Source organism: Lepidochelys kempii, chromosome 2, assembly GCF_965140265.1.
Source record: "Lepidochelys kempii isolate rLepKem1 chromosome 2, rLepKem1.hap2, whole genome shotgun sequence".
Taxonomy (NCBI): domain Eukaryota; kingdom Metazoa; phylum Chordata; order Testudines; family Cheloniidae; genus Lepidochelys; species Lepidochelys kempii.
Window position 1 is genome coordinate 21,225,339 of NC_133257.1, and position 20,362 is coordinate 21,245,700.

General features: G+C 43.5%; 1 protein-coding gene across 1 annotated transcript; it reads right to left on the reverse strand.

Moving 5' to 3' along the window:
* Positions 1-2,479: 2,479 nt before the first annotated feature.
* Positions 2,480-9,677, reverse strand: TRIB1 (tribbles pseudokinase 1). The gene is made up of 3 exons (XM_073330143.1): positions 8,877-9,677; positions 7,113-7,405; positions 2,480-4,750 (listed from the first exon to the last, which is right to left on the reverse strand). The coding sequence occupies exons 1-3, from the start codon at positions 9,192-9,194 to the stop codon at positions 4,282-4,284; spliced, it is 1,080 nt and encodes a 359-aa protein (XP_073186244.1). The 5' UTR covers positions 9,195-9,677; the 3' UTR covers positions 2,480-4,281.
* Between the last annotated feature and the right edge of the window lie 10,685 nt (positions 9,678-20,362).

Genomic DNA, 20,362 nt, shown 5'->3' on the forward strand with positions numbered 1-20,362 from the left:
AAACGTGTTTTTAAAATTCTCTCTCAGTCATGGACTTAATCCGCAAAAGGAGAACTATAAAAAAGAGCACATTACACAGCTTTAGAATTCAGTCAAGTGGAATTAATTTTAAACTTGTGCATCTTTATGAAATAACACCATTCTTTTCGTTGACAACAAATTTGGGCAAAAATATATTTAATGAGCACTAAGGGTTGCTCCTAAAAATATCAGCACTTTTTTTTAAACAGATAAAACTGAAAATGTTTTAATATGTCCAACCATGTCTATGTATAGTATGAGAAATATCACCTGCTGTTCAAAGATCCTGGAACAGGTGGCTGGGATAAGCAATTTTACCCTTAACTCTGTATTTGCCGCTCTTTGCCGGTTTTAGCCAAAGCACTTCGACTATTCTAATTTACACTTCTGTGCCATTGTTTATTTTTTTTAATTCCAAATTAGTTAAAATTGAGGATCAATTTAGAACTGAAAGTAAGAATAATCTGTATAAAGAACCATATACTGGCAAACTCAATGGGAACAAAGCTTTCATTGCCAATGTTACAAGCTCCTGAGCAATCTCACCTCCGCTTATACTCTGTGGAAAATCAATAGCACCTGAAGGCTCTCAGCACAACCTAGGAGTCACTCATCATTTTGCAGGTTCAGGGTGAATGCGATGACTAGCTAAGAAAAAGAAAGAGACTCATCCAGTCCTTGCCCAAAAGGTCACATTGGGAAATGCATGAATTGTGGCACCCTTAAAGAAAAATATTTTATGCCTCATCTAAATAAAAGTTTCTCACACTCACCACGGAAGTTTTACTTACTTAATATGCATTGTCTTTCGACATGCTCTGAAACTTCATGTACAGTAATGCATGAACCATGAGGTTACAAAGCAACAACAATTTATTCTGCTGTCAGAATGGATGTTATGTTATAATCCTTAAAGCAACACTCAGGTTGTTTGCAGACGTTGTGACCATTTGCGCTTATTCTAGTTGCTCAACAGTGCAATGTATGTGAGAAAAAGTCCTGGGGCGGCCCAGATGCTGGCCTAATCAGGGTGATTTAATTGTGGGAGAAAAAAATGTTTTGAAAGCTTTCAAGCATTTATCAAAGCCCAAACCTCCTGCAATTATTTGATAAAGATGCATCAGGGCTTCTGTCCAAGATACAACTCATGGTAAGGCTGTGGGTAATTTAATCAGACTACCTAGGTAGTGTGTATATTTATACACGTCCTATGAGGATAACTTTAGCAAAGTAACTTGAGATACTTTGGTGCCTTACGTACACTCAGCAAGCACATGGAAAATATGCTGACTGCATATATAAGTAGTCTCTCAGAATGGGAGAATAGGAGCAATGAAGGTAGAGACACTTTCCTCTGTATTGACCAATTACTTCACCTCTTTTCCCCTTCAGTTTACTCTTTAGAAGGGAGACCTGTAAAAGCTGGTATAGTTTGACACAGACAAAGATTTTCCATAGAGTGGCTGCACTGGTAAACAGATTTAAACTCCAAGGACACCATTAACAATGGTGAAAGGTATAAATAAAAATTAAGAATCCCTTCTTCCTCTATACTTGATAATGGCGACCTCACCATTCCTGGGGGGGTCACAAGGACAGCTCTCTCTGAGGAAGGTGCATTCTATAATCTTGATACAGTTACTATTCATATTCCTCATCCTCCTGTGTTCAAGAAATACATCTATCTGTATTTTCATTTCATTTTCATAGGCCCACAAACCATCTTCTGCATCTAGCGTAACTAGAAGCAAGATTCCCAGGTTTAATTTACAACTGACTTGCTACGTGGCCTTGGTCACATGATTAAACATTACATTTTCAAAAATCAGCCCTTACTTTCAGCTGCTCTGTTTCAGACACTTCAGATCTGATTTTCTAGTGGCTTGCACCTCATGTAGCCATGTCCACCTGTGCAAAAATGAGAGTTTTCTGACATGGTAGTGCTTGACACCCACAGTGCAGATGCAAATAGCCATGCAAGGTACGAAGTAATGGCATTCAGATCCTTGTTTCTCAAGATGGGTATCCAAATACACACACATCCAAATTAGAAGCTGCTTTTGAAAAATCTGAGCCTTAAACCTTTCTGTGCCTAAGTTTCCCCATCTGAAGAATAGGTCTAATACCACTTAACCTATTTCACAGGGCTCTTGTGAGATATACTGAATTACTGTTTCCCCAAAGGCCCTTCAAATCTTTGGAGAAAGGTGGTACGAGCCATATTCCGCAGTCCTTACTCAGGCACAGCTTCCAATAGGTGTATGGGACATTTGCTTGAGTGATATCTGCAGGATTTGGCACTAAGTGGAAAGCATTATCTCCTGTGTGACCAAACAGCCACACAACTGTAGGTTAACAAAGTATCTTCGAGACCAAATATATTTTAGATTAATCTAAGTCTAAATACGTAGATAAATTTAACTACAAGACATATAAAACATAAAACTGAGAACAAACATTTATGAAATCAGGTTTATTAAAACTTTTCTACAAGTCAGACTTTATCATCTAGGTTTCCACATATATACATATGTACAGGTTGGACATAGTGTTTTTAGCTTTTGTGGCAGCTTTTCCACCAATATATACAGATTTACTTTTTTTAGGTTTAAACTGTATCACAGATACAAATGTCAAGCAATCATGAGCGATTTAGTGCAATACAGGTACTTCACCCTTCTCTAATGCTCATGATTCTGTCAAGTTAGTATTGCCAACAATAATTCACATTAAACTGCTCTTCAACACCTCAGTTATTAAGACGCACAAACAACAGCAACTCCCTCCCCCCTCAAAACAGTAGGATATATGTACAAAGTACACAGTACATGAGGTATACATGGCATTCTCACAATGCATGGTGGTATGGTAGCTTGCCAGGGGTTAGTCCTTAAAATAACTGCATCATTATAGTGCTATTCTGTCAATGTACAGCACAGTCATTTACCCGTTTAACAAATTCATTTTAGGAACTGTTTATATGTCATCTTAGTGAACCACTTTTAATACAAGTTGATATTTCTGTACATAATCAGCCAGGCACACACATGAAACAAAGCAGAAATCTTAGGTAGGACTAGGCTTTACTTATCCCCGACCCAGGAAAGCAATGATTATTTAGGTGTATTCATTATCCACATAAATTTGAAATATTATGCATAATCATGTAAAAAAATTAAGAAAAACAAATGTAGCCAGAGGCAGACGATACACCTGAACAGTCAAGTACGGATGTCTGGAGAATTTAAGTTTCAAGACCAACCAAGTTTTTGTACAGGATTTTAAACCTAAGAGACAGTGCCTTGTAAAACTAAGCTAACAGGAAACAGAAGGGTTCACATATCCTATACAAGACCCTTCTCTCTCTTTTCTAAGACAAGGTGCTCCAACCTATGGTGTTGTGTTTTGGTACACGAACATGTGCTAGCACCCTGAGCTTACAAGAGTATAGAATTAGATATTCTTTGTCACAGTTAGGCTTAAATAAATTAAAAATGCATTTTATGTTCAGGGAGACGGTATTATATGAAATCCAACTGAGAGGTCAGGTATCTTCTCCTCCTTAAAGGGTTACTGGACTAATCTGCCAAAAGCAGTAGAGGAAGACAATAGTGTACATTTAATTATGGATGGATCTTTAATAGCTTCATATAATATACCTGCTAATAGCAGGATCTACCTGACAAGTGAGCAGGTTGTTGGATTTGGTGGGTCAAGACCTCCCTCCACCATTAAAGTGCACTTATAGTCAGAAAATTACTCTATAAAACTGGCAACAACATGCTTCTTACTGATTCCTCTCTTATTAATTTCCATGTCAGATTTGGTCTTCCCCCATTTAGTCTTTTCACCATCAGGGCTACACATTCCACTTAATACCTATGTGGGAAAATGGGAGGCCTAGCTTCTTTTTGTCTGTCTCTTACATCACCAATAATAAGATTCTGCAATCAAAGATCACCTGGCAATTGGGTGGTTGATGATGATGCATGAGGCAGAATAGATTCCAGCTGGCTCTTCCACAGCTGTATTGGCCCTGCAGTGCTAATAGTAAGCACTTGCCAGCAGAGTAAGCAGATATGACTCTGGATCCGCTGAGTAAATAGTTGCCTACCTTGTTTATTTACTTGTTTTTTAAACATAGTCACTTTTCTGATTATAATGACACTTTAGAATGCTGTGCATTTGTAATGTGGAAAAATGAAACCCTAAAAAGATGCCATGTGTGAGAACTGTATGAGGTTTTTGGAGATTTCAGGACTAACAGAAGAAGGAACTTATATCATCACCGTCTCCATGATGCTCTGGAACAATCTGATCAGAAGTTCCTACATCCTGGTCTACATAGCCAGGTTCCAAAACTGCTTCAAACCAAGGATGAAGCAAGATCTCTGGAGCAGTGAGTCTTTCCGAGGGTTCCCGTCTCAGCAGGCTACGAATGAGGCATCTGGCTTTGGGAGAGACATGATCAGGAATACAGAACTGTCCACGGCGGATTTTAGAAAACAGAGTACTAGGGTCTGAGTCATGGAAGGGATAGCGTCCTACTAGGAGGGTATACAGCATTACTCCTAAACTCCAAACGTCAGCTGATTTTCCAGAGTAGGTCCCTGTTGTGTTCAAGATCTCAGGGCTGACATATGCTGGGCAGCCATGTTTATCTGACAAGGCATCATCTTCCCCCTTGATGATGTGAGTGTCTTCTAGGCTTTCTAGTCTCAGCTGAGTCCTGAGGAAGAGAGAAACAGACGTACAGGTTACAAAACTGTTTTAATAATGAGCACAGAGATAATTTAACACACAAGGCTGTCTGCTGTTACAACCCCTACCGCAGTACTGTGACCAAAGAGAGAAAAACTTAGTTGTGAACATGTAGCAGAGAAACTCAAGAGTGCTAGACCTGACCCAAGTACAACAAAGGTACAGCTACAGTATCAATGTCACACAATACCACATACTATGGGGAAAATAATGTTATTTGTAACCTATATATTGTTAAAATTCCACAATCGAGGAATACCACCGAGTGCCATTCTACCTAGTACCTACCTTGTACTGTAACTGTGCTTGGTTAATTTACTAGTGTTATTACTATTTCCAGTTTAACAATGAGAATGCACCATATAGCAGCATGCTTTTTTTAAATCTCAAAGTCCAGATCCCTTTTGCACACATAATCATGATTAATCCTCCTGCTCACTTATATTTTTTCCAGATGACATCACATGTCATGCTTCAATGGCCATGTCTTTCTGCAGGTATAGGCTCATCCTAGTTCCTAACACAGGTTAAGTAGAAAAGTTTTACATTAGCTGAGCAGCCATTCCTTTGCTCTTGAATGGCTCTGTTCTGCCTTACAGCTTAATGGTGCGTAAATGCATTAACTGCGGTGTGTCCTCAATGTGACTTCCTATCATAATGTAAAATACCCATCGGTTCTGTAAACGGAAAATATGACTCAGCCTATGCTGTTGGCCTCTGATTGGCTGCTGTAGCACTAAAACATTGCACCTGTGCTTCTTAGACTAAGAGAGTCTCCTAACATTGCTTAACCCTCTTGTTACCAAATTTGACGCATATGACATTAGCCTGTGCAATGCACATTTCCAAATTAGAAAGACTGCATGCAATGTAGCATTTCAGCAAGGGTTTTATCTTAGCATAGGTGGGAAATGCTGCCACAGTTTCTTTCAAGAGAGTTAACATTTTTTTTTTTTTTAAAGCTGGAAAAATATAAGAGGCACTGTTGGAACAGCTATCTCGCTTTGTGCTTCAATAAATTAAAACTTAAGAGATACTAGCCAAGTTAAAATTATTTTAAAAAGTAAATGTTCTTATGTTTTACTGGGACCTTAGTTATTACTAGTGAAAGAATTTTAAAAATGTTCTTCTCATGGTTAATGTTGTTTACTCACTGCAGTTTTAATGAGAATAATAAAGTAGCTCCTTTCAGTTTTGCATTGTGCCATGCTGCAACACGAGGGCAGCAGACACTGCACAGAAATGTTTGCGTAAAGATTTTTTCCCTGTCTGAATAATTTTAAAAAAATCAGAAATAGTTCTACCAACCTAGATTTTATAAATCTAATTTTTATAAAGCCTATACTTTGGGCTAAATTTGACTAGACAGTGTCTCTTTAAGCCGTACGTTCTACAAGGAGCTCATTTAACATTTGGGTTCTCAACATAAGATGTAAACCTCCTTTTAACCCCTTCATTTCTGTGTATGTGTGTGTGGCTATGACCACATGCAAAGTGCATCACATTATGTGGCATTTAGGTCTTAAAATAGGGACCCTGTCCTCTGTAGAGGAGGAGAGATAAAAGCTTCTACTTTCACTGTAAGTGTAACTTTGAGTAAATTGAGTCTAAACTATACTAACAGAGTGACGGAAATGTGATTTTACAGATCCCTTCTGCAAAAGAAATTGAAAACCGAAGCCCTCATCCTGCTATGAGATCTGTGCTGGTAGATCCCTGCACTGATTTCAGTGGGGCTTTGTAAAGGGACAAGAGTCTATCCGCAAAGGTCCAATTACAGTACTGCAGCCTAGATTCCTTACACGTTTGTTTTTAAATCAGAGTTGTTTTCCCTTTGTTTTATAATGCCCCAACCTCGTTTCATTTACTGTCTGTGCCTTTTTCTCATTTCACTTTGAATCTGATGTTCAAATGCAATGTGTTTTGACATCTGAAGCTAATAAGTTCTCAACTCATTATCTGTTTGTACACCAAACAATTTAATCTGAACAGCTGCTGAATCAGACAGGAACCTATGCAAGGTAAGTTGTACACAAACTCAGAGGAAAAATAAATATTTATAAATCAGAGCCATGACGTTAGGCATGCGCAGGCACCCCTCTCCCAGCCCCCACTCCACACCAAGTTGTACACAGGACAATTTGCAGAGGACAGCTGGTTTAGAACCCTATTTCACTTCTCTACAGTGTTTCCCCCCAAAAGAAGCTGCCTTTCCTCTAGTCCGCTCTGAAGGTTTTGCAGAACTTTGATTCACTTGGATAGAGTTCTCCTCTAGAAGGGCTATTCCTCCCCGCCACCTCCATAAAGGCCACTCAGTGAGCATGACTTACCTTTCTTCAGTAGAAAAGACAAATTTCCTGAGCTTGAGGTCACCCAGCACAATGGCTGATTGGTGGCAGTGAGCTACAGCTGAGACGATCTGCTTGAAGAGCTTGGCAGCCTCCTCTTCTCTCAGCCTTTTACAGCTCCTCACATAGGAGTGCATGTCCCCAAAGTCCTTCTCAAGGAAAACATAGGCCTTGGTGTCGCCCAGAATCACTTCCACTACCCCAGTGATATTCTTATGAGATGGCAGCTGAACATAAAGTCGAATTTTGTCCTGGTAGTGTTTGAGAGGGAACACCTGTAAAGACAAAATTTAAAAAAAAGGATCTCCATTACCAGGAGTGCTAAAGCTGGTCTACCATACAACAAATTTCCACAGACAATGCTGAGACAACTAGATGGGAGCCAGCCCTCAATATCAACTATGTTAAAAGCCGCTACTGAAATAACTTCCAAAAATATTCAGATATTGTTAATCTGAAAGAGAAGAAAACTTTAAGAACAACTGATGATTTTGCCTTTCAGTTACTCTGAGGTTTCACTGCAGGGTGATGATCATGGTTACACTGTAAAGTCCTAGTATGCAAACTGAAATAGGTAAAAGGATTAAACCCATGGATGTTTAATTCAGGGAATGGCAGGCAGGCGGATGTTTTGTAAGGATTTGACAGTGTTCTCTTGGTGACCTGCTAAACTTCGTTAAAAGTTACTCACATCCTAGGCCTGACTGGAATCAGTGACACACATGGAATGTCATAATTTCTATTCATTTGATATCTCCATGGAGAAACTTGGGTACACAACTTACAATTCCCACTTCACATCCTTCGTTACCCAATATTACAGTCATTAAAACCTCCCCCTTTTGGCCCATCGGTCAAGGAAGGGTTAGAAAATAGTCCTGATCATCATTCGAGCCAGGCAGCAGGTGGCAGCAGTAAACTCAGAGTCAGCAACCAGCCCATTCAGAAATAGGTCCAAGAGAACAGACAAGCATAGTGTGCTCTTTAAAAGCCCTGCTGACATCTCATGGAAAACTCTGCAAGCAGGGCTAGTCAGGAACAATTCTGCTGTGTGTCATTGTCAGCAGGGAACAGAGGGAGGGAGCAGTGCTGATGGGGCTCCATTTGGCCCTCTCTTTTTAATCTAAAGCATTTGCATGGAAGACTGCCTGTTTCTCCTGAATCTGTCTGCTTCTCATCTTTTTATTTCTCACCTTACAAGCCACAGTCCTCTCCACATCTACTAACTATAGCGACAGTCACTGTAATCCAATGAGATCTGAGTGGGGAGCCCGATACCGCCCCAGCGCGGATCTAGGCGGGGGAGGCAGCGCCACTCAGAGAGCAGATCGAACTTTTCTCACTAGCGAAGCCGGCTCGAAAGTCACCAGAACTCCCCCAGCCTGGCTCCGCTTCACCAGACCTCAGCCGGGCCAGTCCCTGCCTGCCACCGCCTCCCCATCCCACCGGGCTGCCCATCCACAGGCTCTGTGGCTGGCACAGATCAATGGGAGGGCGGTGGCGGCAGAACAATGTATATAGTGTGTGTGTGTGGGGGGCTGCTGAGAGCCCCTGTGTCTGATGCAAACCCCTTCAAGCCAGGGGTGCAGCAGCACCCCCGCACCCCGAGTTCCAGCACCTATGGGGGAGCCCAAAGCCTGCAGTTCCCGGGCTGGGCGAGGGAACAGCAGCTGGCCTCCAACCCCCGCCCCCCCCCCCCCCCGCAGCCGGCTGATCCCCCCGGGGCAGCGGGCGCCTGGCGCTTACCTTGCAGCGCAGCTCCTGGCCCGTGTGGATGTTGAGCGCCCGGGACACATGCTCCCTGTCGGCCAGGGGCAGCAGCAGGTAGCCGGCAATGAGGCTGGGGCTCTGGGCGCTGCCCGGCGTGGCGGGGGCGCACGGCGAGCCCGGCGCGCTGAGACAGTCCTGGGGGCTGCTGGGGCACTCGGAGAGCCGGGGGCCCTTGGCCGCCGGGGCGTCCTCGCTGGAGCCGTCCGGCAGCAGCAGCCGCTTGGAAGGGGCGCTCCGGCAGCGGGCGGCCGGCAGCAGGAGTCCCGGGCTGCGGGGCTGCGCCTTGCGGCTCATGGGGACGGAGAGGCGGGCAGCGGGCGGCGGCACACGGCGGAAGGCGGCCGGGCGAGCGGCTTCCCAGCGGGTTGTCCCCGGCCTGGGGCGCGCCCCAGGCACATAGACGGTGGGGAGGGGTGGCTCCCACGGCGGGTCCCCGCGGCAGGGCAGGGCAGGGCAGGCGGCGGCTGCAGGGAAGGGCTCCGCGGCGCGTCCCCCCCCCAGAGCCAGACGGGGGCAGAGGCGGCTGGAGCGGCGGGCAGGTCGGTGCCTCTCGCCTCCCTGCTCGGCGCGCGTGTGTGCAGCGAGCGCGGCCAGCCCGGACTGTGCCCTCCCGGCGTGACTCACCCCGCACACTCACGCGCGGGCTAGCTGTCAACAGGGCAGGGTTGCGCAATGGCGAGGAGGGCGCATCTTCCCCCCCCCCCCCGGCGCCTGCCTCCAGCAGCCAGGCACAGCGCGCCGAGCAGCAGCCGGGAGCTTTTTCCACGGCCGCTGCCAAAGACCGGAGCTGGAGAGCTTAAAAGTTCCCCTGACGCAAGGGGAAGTGGGCAGGAGCCAAAGGAGCGAGGCCCGCTCTCATTGGTGCTCCCGCCTCATTCAGGACACAGGGGATGACTGAGGGAGACTGGGACGGGCCAAAGCGGCTCTCGCGTATCGCACAGCAGTGCATGCAACGGGAGGTGGGGGGGGCGGCATGCAGCTGTGGTGTGTCACACCCCAGCAGTGTGTGCGCGTGCGGCTCGGTGTCACCCTCCAGCAGAGTATGGAGTGTGCGCGCGGGGGCGCGTGCAGCTCTGGTGTGTCAGACTCCCGCAATGCATGGGGGTCAGGTGTGCTTGCCGCTCTGTGTCACCCTCCAGCAGGCAGTGCATGCAGTCTGGGGAGGGGGGGGGGGGGGTGCATGCAGCTTTGTGTTACCTTCCAGCAGTGCATGCAGTGTGTGTTGCAGGGTGTGTGCAGCTCTGTTGTGTCCCACTCCAGCAGTAAATACCATTCCTTGTCAGACCCCAGCAGTGCCTGCAGCTGGGTATTTATTGCCAGAGGCTCTGATCTGTTACACTCCCGCAGCGCATATAATTGTGTGTCCAAACCCCCCACCTGTCGGAGAGCTTTTCAAACGTTAATGGATTTATCCTCACAAAACTCCGGTGAGGCAGGGCAGCGTTATTAATCCCATTTTAATGGGGCACAGAGAGATCAAGTGACTTGCCAAAACACATGCAGAAAGGAACTGTGAACTGAATCCAGATCTCCTAAATCTTTGGACACTGCCCTGACCATAAGACCACCCCCTTCACACCTTGGAATTACCCCTTGCATGACCACCCTGCCCCGCACAAACTAACGTTGCATGTGTAAATCTCCATCACTGCACACAGCTGCATTGCATAGGATTCTGCTGTGTTACTTAGCAACAGTGTATGCAATGTGGCTTTGCATGCAGTTCAGATATAATCTAGCAGTAAGGCATGCAGTTTGGCATGGCTCTGCTGTCACATTCCTACAATGCGGGCAGCTAGGCATTTAAAGTGGTGGTACTATCTGTGGCAATGCATTAAACTAGGGATTACAGCATTGTTTTCTCAGATCACTGTGCCATTCCGTGCAGCACTGATATTTTTCATGCCAAAGTTCAGAATGCAGCAACAAGTCGATCATAGAGAACTTTTGATACAAACTGAGACCCGATCTTCCATTTTTTAAAGGTGCAATTTTTACATACAAAAATTGTACCCCCACAATGAACGTGTAAGTGGAAGTCTAAATACTTATACCCCTTACTACCTGATTATGAGTCCAAGTCTAGGAGTGAGAGGCACAAATAGACAGATATGGAGACAAAACTGGATCATGTGTGAAAAAGTTGCATGGAGACCACTCTTTTTGAAAACGTGTCCCTAAAAGTGGTGTTAACATTTTTTCTACCAGCAGTTCTGGGAAACTGCCAGAAATTTCAAAAGCTTATGCAGTGGTTAGCTGCCATATGGGCCATCAATCATCATTTTGTTCTTACATATCCAAACTTCAGCAGACATGGAACTCACTTGGCTAGTAATGCTGGACTTGGTGGACTGGAACTGAGACCTTGGTAGTACTCAGTCGTTGGCCCCTTGCTATTGGGAGATGAGACCTGCCTGTCTGCCTCCAACAGGTGGCGTTTGAAACAGCTTTCTTGAGATGTTTATTTGGAGAAAGCCCAACCCTCAGGGCCCCTCTCCCTGAGGCAGAACAGGTGCAGAGTGGGTTTGTCCTACTGCAGACGTAACAACATGACAGAAGGGACATAACTTGATGCTGGTGGGTTTAATTTGTGCTATCCTGAAGCGCAATGAAAGACGGGGTCCTGCAACAAAGTGGATGAGGCTGCACAGAACTTAAAGGAAAGAAAGGCCTAGTGGGGCCACAAAACATCAAGACATCCCCCCAAAGGCCAACTCTCCTAAAACTGCTCTTACAAAATAAAAGAGATACAGAGATTTCCCTAAAAATGGACCAGTGGACACGGCTGAGTTCCTGCTCAGAGTGGATGCACAAGAGACGGACAGGACACACACAAACACCCTCCCCACAAAAGACACATATAACCCCATGATGAGCTTCACCAAGGGTGGAGACCCATGCAGGCAGTAGAGAAAACGTCACTTTTTCCTTCTGCAGCCCATGCCTCTCTCAGCTACCTCTGTTTTCTTTTTCCCCATTAATGGCTTTCTTCACCCATTCAATATATTGGAGATAGGGATTTTTTTTTATTTTATTTTTTATTTAATTTTTTTTTTGCATTTGATAACCCAGCTGTGCACCACTGAGATTTAGTGCATAGATGGGATAGTAAAAAAAGGCTAACCCAGTCAATGTGGATCTGTGATCACAGCTATACATACTGTAGTGTAATACAGGTCCCTCTCTATTCCTCGTAACTATATTAGCATCCCCTGCCTTTGTTATTCACTGTTTGCAAATATTCATTTGAACTTATTGTAGAATAGGTGTTTCATCTGTTGACCAGTATTTACATGTGTCTTTGATTAGGACCAAAAATATTCACTATTTGTCATGTTTAAAAACATTTCACTGATCCTATCGGGTAGAAGAAATAGCACCTTGTGACTTAGGTGACTGATCATACCCTGTGAATTGCAGAGTCAAACTAAGCAGCTTGCAAACTACGTGGTGGCTGAAAATGGTGGCTCCAAATTAATAACAAATCGATTGGCAGAAAGCAGGAGGAGCTCACAGATTATTTGCAAATGGAAAAAAGAGCAACATAGCCAAGAAATGTTCCCTACAGATAATTCAGCCAGCTCTAGTTTTGACAGAATTCTTCAGGAGGAAGAAAAACCAAAATGTGCTATTTGCACACACACAAATGCTCTGTAATACAGCACTGAGATTTGGATAGCAACACAATGGGCCTCTCGTCTACTAAACTATATGCAAATAAACTAGATTAGGTCTTTTCCGTCAGGAAAGGCTACAGTTCAATGAATGCAGGTATTTGTTGCGATTCTTAATAGATAACCACTCTGTAGCTTCCTATATGCCTTCAGCTACTTTCAGTGTATTTAAAGAAACACATGTAACTCTTGTGCTGGATGACTCATAGCATAGCAGGCCCATTACTTTGTTTGAACATAGGAAGCATACGTCAAAAAGGGATTTCCCAGGGGCTGCATTTTCTCTCTTTTCAGAAATACGGTTCTGTTAAAGGTCTGCAGATTGTTTCTGAAGCAGTTCTCGTCATCCCTCAAAACATACTATTCTATATTCTCTCTCTTGTAGATGAAATATTCCTAAGTGAGAATCTGACCTTTGTCTTTTCTAATTCTGGGAACTTTGCAAGTTTCATTTGGCTTGTAGGATTTAGCTTAAACAAATAGGAGGTTATTTTCTACATCTGAAATAGTGTTGTTTTACAATAGTTTTTTGGGTGGGGTTCTAATATGTGTGGACACTCTGCACAAGACGAATAGCTCCTTTCCTATGTATACTGTTTATTCTCCTTACTACTCAGACAGTGAAAGAAATTACTGTATCGCCTACTAAAAGTGGAATAAAGCTTTGAATCAAAACCCTCACTATGCAGCCATGTGTACAAGATGTGTACATGCCTTCAGTCCCAAGCCTGCGAAGGGATCCACCCATATGGCCCCTTTATGCCTGCACAAAGTAGCACTGAGCTCAATATCTCTTTTAAGAAGAAGTGCCTCATTGAGCAACCATTTCATCTCATTATTAGATCTCTTCTCCTGCCTCTCCCCTATCTTTTTGTAGCTTCTTGTGACCCACACTTGCTGCATGAGGTCTCAAGTTAGGCTGGAGTCCTGCAGACAGCTCCATGTGGCACCTGCCCAGATTTGCTTGCAGGATCGGAGGCTTAGGTCCTGATCCTGCAAAGACTTACGTATGTGCCTGAGTTTATGCACTGTGATTATCATCATAGTTGATTTGTGTTCCAGTAGTGCCAAGAGGTCCCATTGTGCTGATCACTATGCAAACACACTGTAAGAGACAGTCCCTGTCCCAAAGAGTTTACAGTCACCTTGAATGGTCCCTTAGAATATGTGTTAGCTACTTATACTAAACAATCTGTTACAGCTTGCATTTAGCTGTGATGCTGAAAGTACCTTTCCAGACCTGAAGAGAGCTCTGTGTAAGCTTGAAAGCTTGTCTCTCTCCCCAACAGAAGTTGGTCCAATGAAAGATATTACCTTAACCCCTTGTCTCTCTACAGTCTAGACAGACAGATAAAGGGTGTAAGGGGAAACTGAAGCACAGAAGGGAAATGACAGAACTGCAAACAGAACCCAAATCCCTTCCTCCCAGTCCAGCACTCCGTTTGCTAGACCACGCTGCGTCCCCAAGTAGTCAATGAGATTACTCACGCTGTGTAAAAGTTAATGCATATGGAAGGATCTTTTCAGACTCAGGGCCTTAGATCTGTAAAGTGTTCAGGGCAGGGAATGTATCTTTCCTTATTTCTGTGATATACCTAGCATAGGTTTGGGCACTCAAAGTATAATATTATTAACAAGCATATAGTAGCAGTAAAAGGAGGCCAGACATTAATAAACCCATTTAAAAAACCATCAGTAGCAGTATGAGTCATACTTGTTGGGTGCCACCATAGAGTTGTCAGAAAAGGTCTATATTTTGACCCACAATGTTTTTTCCACATGCTGCATTGTAAAACTAGAAATTATTTCTGTACACTTGTGCTGTTTTGACCGTTCAAGAAATGCCTGAAAAATGTATGCAAATCCTTGCTGTTTACTGAACCCACGAGGCAACATGGTTTTCAGCCATGGCAGGGGAGCGTGCAATGGGTGACAGGTTGCCGTGCTTAGCAGTGGACTTGAATGGTAGCATGCATGCCTGACAGCGGGGGGTCTGATAAGATGACTAAGCATAAGAGAAATTCAAAGAAAAGATGCATGAAGAACTACACACAACATTTGAGCATTACACATTTGCAGAATGTGGGGCCCACAGGTTTTTCATAATACGGCCTTTCCTTTAGCTTTTGTGATTGATTTTTAGATATCGTATGACATGTTTTAAAATCATTAGGTCATGTTCCCTTGCTTTAAAAATCAGAAGACATTATTAACAAGAGTTCTACTTCCTCTCCCTACATTCTCCTTAGTCAGCTCCAAGAATACTGCAGCAAATAGATTTTTACCTGCTTAGTAAACACCAAGGGTGAAATTCACTCTTGCTCAGAGGGCCAGCGTTCCACCCAGGTGGCATTTATGTTCCACTTAAGAACTATTTAAGGACTTAGGAGGTGCACAGGCCTTTGGGCTATTTACCCATTTTATGAACCCTTTGTGCAGGCTAATGCAGCAGCAAAGTAGCTGCAAGCCCAGTTTGGCACACGAGGCCCTACAGAAAGCCCTGGCATTGGGGCATTACAGGATGGGTCAGGTGTAGACAGGCGAGTGGCTGAGGTAGGGATTGGTGCCCCTCTGTGCCACTTCAGTGTCATAGCGGCATAAAATGAGCATAGTCAGTGAGAGTGCTCTAGTCTGCCAAATCGGGCGCTGGCAACGTCCAACTAGGCTAAGGATGCATCTGGCCTGTGTGCTTGCACAGGGATGAGTTTCACTCCAAATGCATCTATGAACATTCCCAGAGGATTTATTTAATCCTGTGAGCATCAAGGTGGGTAATGCTATAAAACATACGTCAGTGCAAAAGAGAATATACAAACTGAATGCACTGATGCCAGGAAGAAATATTGAATTTGTAGACTAGTTTTACTATTCACACACCATAGTAATTAAACAGTATAAGCCAAATCCTCAAAAGGATTCATGCACATACCCAGATTTATGTACCCAGATAGGGGCATTTGTGCACCTAAATTGGCATGCATGCCCTTTGTAAATGCAAACAATGTTATCATTTATTTGTGGAAGCACCCACTGTGTAATAAATGTTTGGAAAATACCTAAGGTACCAGCTCCAAGGAGCTCACAGTCTGAGGACATGACAAAACTTGGCTGTAAAGACAAAATCGTGCCCTGGAAACAGGCAGTAAAGCATGCTGCCTGCTGGGTCCTCTGCTAGGACTGTTGGGAATCCTGACAGCTCGGACAGGATTCTTCACTTGCAGCTGGGGTAATATGCTATGGAACTCATGCTGACGCTCTCTGGAGAAGAAGCACGCTGCACCTCAACCAGCAGCCAGCTAGTACTTCCAGCTGACCGTGGCATATACATTCCGAATGCAAGGAAAGATCTAGTAGAACACAGAAAGTTCAGAGCACAGGTGAAAGGCTCCACGCTGCCTTTTACTCCCATGAACACACCAACATGTATTTTTAACTGAAATAGAGATTCTTCACTTTTCTTGCTTGGCTTTTCTGGCTACATTTCCTGCATCTGCTAGATTCACACTGTTAAAAAGCAGAGGGAGATTTCTATGGTGGGTAGTGCTCTGTCTACAATTCCCTTACCTTGATTTGCTATTTTATTTATTTACAGTAACTTCTGTGGGCAGTCCTTTGCAGCAGGTACTCTTGGTCTGCCCTCTCCCATCCACCATGATGGATTTGTCATGTTTCCCTAGACTCAGAAATTATCTCAGCAAATCCAATTTCCAGCCCCCTTATCTTTAAGTAGTATTGCTTAAGACAACAAAATGACTATTGCATGACCAGTCATGTCTCCCTTTTCAAATGCTTGGGACAGACATGTTTCATTCAATGATGTGTCTCGTGATGGACAGAATAAATCTAAATTAGAGCAGGTCACTTACAATTAAAGTGACTGTCATGGCAAAAAATGAAGTAATAATTTCAGTGATCAGCCAAAAAAGCCATGGCACACAATTATTTTAGCTAATATTAAATTGCCATTCAAAATATGAAAAGTCAAATATCTTATTTAACACTAGAAATTGTTCCAAGCCATGTAATGATATTTAAACTACTGTAATAGCAAAATCTCCATGCGCTACTAAGCTGGCCATATACAGAGCCACATTTGTAACAATGCGTGGAGTTGGTTTATTCAGAGTGATAAAGACCATGACTTCTTACAGAAGCGGACATAAAGACTATAAATCATGTTTTCTGCCATGGAAATCACATGCATGGCAAACATACTAGAATTATAGATACTAGAATTTATTAACAGATTTTATGCTAAAACAAGATTTAACACACACAACAGAAAAACAAAGCAAAATCAACAAACTTAAATGTAATGGCATTCTTATGTACTGCCTCGATATATGCAGGCATTCTCAAGATGGGGGTCGCAACCTCTCAGGGGGTCATGAGGTTATTACCTGGGGGTCACAAGCTGTCAGCCACGTGCCTGGTGGGGCTTGGGCTGCCAGCCCCATGCCCACATTAAATTAAAATTCAATTAAATTTAAAATCCCTGTTTTTAATTTGTAAGGGGGGTTGCCCTCAGAGGCTTGCTGTGTGAAAGGGATCATCAATTCAAAAAGGCTGTAAATCAGTGGTTCTCACACTATCTGGAAGTGTTGTTAGAGATGGCATTGGCAGGAAATATAAACAGTCCCCTTTAGGGATCAAATCACAATGATGCAGAGTCTCATGAAGAGCATCTTCTGACTTTGCTCCTTTCCGGTCTAGGGAGCATGAAAGCTTTTTCTGTTATTTGAGGTCTCTTTGAAATTCTCACATTGGAGGTTCAGATTTTAAACCTCACATCATAATTTTGCTCCAGAAGTTGATTGCATAAGTTAGAACAGTGAGAGAGTGTCTTTCCATTTCCCTTCTGGTCAAGATATTATTATTCATACTGAGTTTACAAGCAGACCGTTCCTTTGATAAACTCCCTGTGCAATTCAATTCACACGCATGTTTTCAACCTCTGTTTCATGAATTGGAATAAAATTAACATAATCTCTTAAAACAAACTGCCTATTTAGGTCGTGATCCTGGGAAGATTTAGGCACAAGCTTAAGTTTGTACACTGTGGGTGAAATCCTGGCCCCACTCAAGTCAGTGGCAAAATTCAGTGCGGCCAAGATTTCATCCCATGAGTAATCCCATTGAAGTCATTGAGACTACTCAGACTGTATAAAGTTAAGCACATGCATTGTATTTTGGCTGCTTAATGATCAATTACTTTTCACTTCTGATATTTATTAATCAGTGACTCGGAGTCTGGTAGCAGAATTTCCCATCTAAGCATGTGATTTTACTATAAGAATTAATTTGGCAATATTTACCCCATTGATTATACCATTAAAAAGCTCTCCCCCCGCATTAGTATTTCATTGCCAGAAAAATAACTCATTATCCATGCAAGCATTTACCATTTGAGGGAGGGATGGCTCAGTGGTTTGAGCATTGGCCTGCTAAACCCAGGGTTGTGAGCTCAATCCTTGAGGGGGCCATTTAGGAATCTGGGGCAAAAATTGGGGATTGGTCCTGCTTTGAGCAGGGGGTTGGACTAGATGACCTCCTGAGGTCCCTTCCAACCCTGAGATTCTATGATCTTACTTGCAATCACAGAATTTATATCAACAGACATGGTATTTGATTCCTTTGCAGACTAAATATGTATTTGCAATGGGGTGCCTTCTATTCAAAGCTACTGACTGTAAGGAGAAGAAAGTAGGAAGTTACGTACAATTACACAGCACTTTTCATTCAGAAGGACCTCAGATCTAAGGTACTTCCCTCTCTAAATTACTGCATTTTACCTATTATTGAAATGCTGCTAACCAGTATAGACCACAGTACAGCAAAACATACAGCCCGAGATCAGTATGCACAGATGTTTAATCAAAGAGGTGATGAACATCAAGCAAAAGCTTGAGTGGACTTTAGACAGGGATTCAGTAAATTCTCAAGTTAGAGCTTAGGCCGTGATACCAAGTTTTAAACCCTCTACTCTTGAACAAAGTGACATGGAATATTAGTGATCACAGGTAGTCAGAACCTCTGTTTGACATCTCCTCAACAATAGGATGACCAGATAGCAAGTAGCAAGCATTCTTCCAGGCTGGTTGAGCTCACAGCTCAGGAGTGGTAATGATGAACATATCTTTCATTCAGATGCATGTTCTTATCAGCATAAATCTGTGGTGCTGTTTTGTTCTTCCAAGAAATCCTGGCATAATTACTTTCCTAATCACACTGTGGGCACACTTCACGGATTACACCAATTTGGAAACGTCAGATATCCCCTAACTTTGAAATAGGGAATTCTATTAATTCAGAAGAACCTTTCCAAGTAAGAGAACTTTTTAAATGGCACCCACTTTAGGGCACTATTGAAAGCTCTAGGGTAGGGCTGCATGGATTCTTTTGCCTGTTCTTTCAACCAGCTATATCTTTAATCACTTATGGCCTGACCCCAAGAGGATCCTTTATTTTAGAGGGCGTGACAGGTGCTCTCAGTATCTCTTAGGAACAGGCCATTGATTTGTATGCCTCCTGCTTCCTTCCTGAAACAGGTTTAGGTATGTGTGACTTTTCTTACTTTTTTTAGGGCATCTCTTTACAGAAAAATGCCCTTGATTCTCCTTCCTATAATCTTGTTGTAAAATTACTTGACATCAAATAGTGAGATAAAATATACTCTTTGATCCTTTAATGTATGCATGCTTATATATGATAGCTTATAGCAAAAACACATGATGAGTTGAAACTTGAACTGTGCTTAAGAGTCCACTTCCATGAATCATAGTGATTAGTTTATTCATTGCCAATACTTCATTTCTGTGCTTTAATTTCTTGAAGTTTTCTTCTTCTTCTAGAGCTGGGTTTCTTCATAACATGGACCACTCTGAAATAGGGTGGTTGTCTCTTCTCCCCTATTCACTATTGCATAGACAAAACCAATGCTCAAGAAATCTTTTTGCAAATGAATAATAAACACCCACTACCAAGAATAAACAACATTGGGTTTCTTGTGAACTCCTAGGCCTCAATTCCACCCCATGCTCCAGCCACTTTGCATTGCTCCACCAGTGCTGAGCACCTGTAAACCTTGTGGGCCTGGCCTCCCAGAGGATACTCCCTGTGTAGGGGGATTCTGAGACAGTATAGGAGCTGCTGTAGGGGCTTCTATGCCTCCTTGACTCTCAGCCTGAGGGGGCACGACTAAGGCTTTCCCTTCCTCACATAGCTGTAACAGGCCCTTGGAGCTGTTAGCAGCTGGTGTATGTTAGAACACCCTGAAGGCTGTTCTAACACTTGTGTTGGGCACCAGCCCACTGCATAAAACCCCCAGATTGGGACAGTGCAAAAGACGCTCCGCACACCCCACCCATCCATCCCACCATCAACCTCAGCCTAGACCAGTCCACAAAAGAGATCCACTTCCTGGACACTATGGTGCTAATAAGCGATGGTCACATAAACACCACCCTACATCGGAAACCTACCGACCGCTATTCCTACCTACATGCCTCCAGCTTTCCCCAGACCACACCATACGATCCATCGTCTACAGCCAAGCTCTACGATACAACCGCATTTGCTCCAACCCCTCAGACAAAGACAAACACCTACAAGATCTCTGTCAAGCATTCTTACAACTACAATACCCACCTGCTGAAGTGGAGAAACAAATTGACAGAGCCAAAAGAGTACCCAGAAGTCACCTACTACAGGACAGGCCCAACAAAGAAAATATCAGAACGCCACTAGCCATCACCTTCAGCCCCCAACTAAAACCTCTCCAACGCATCA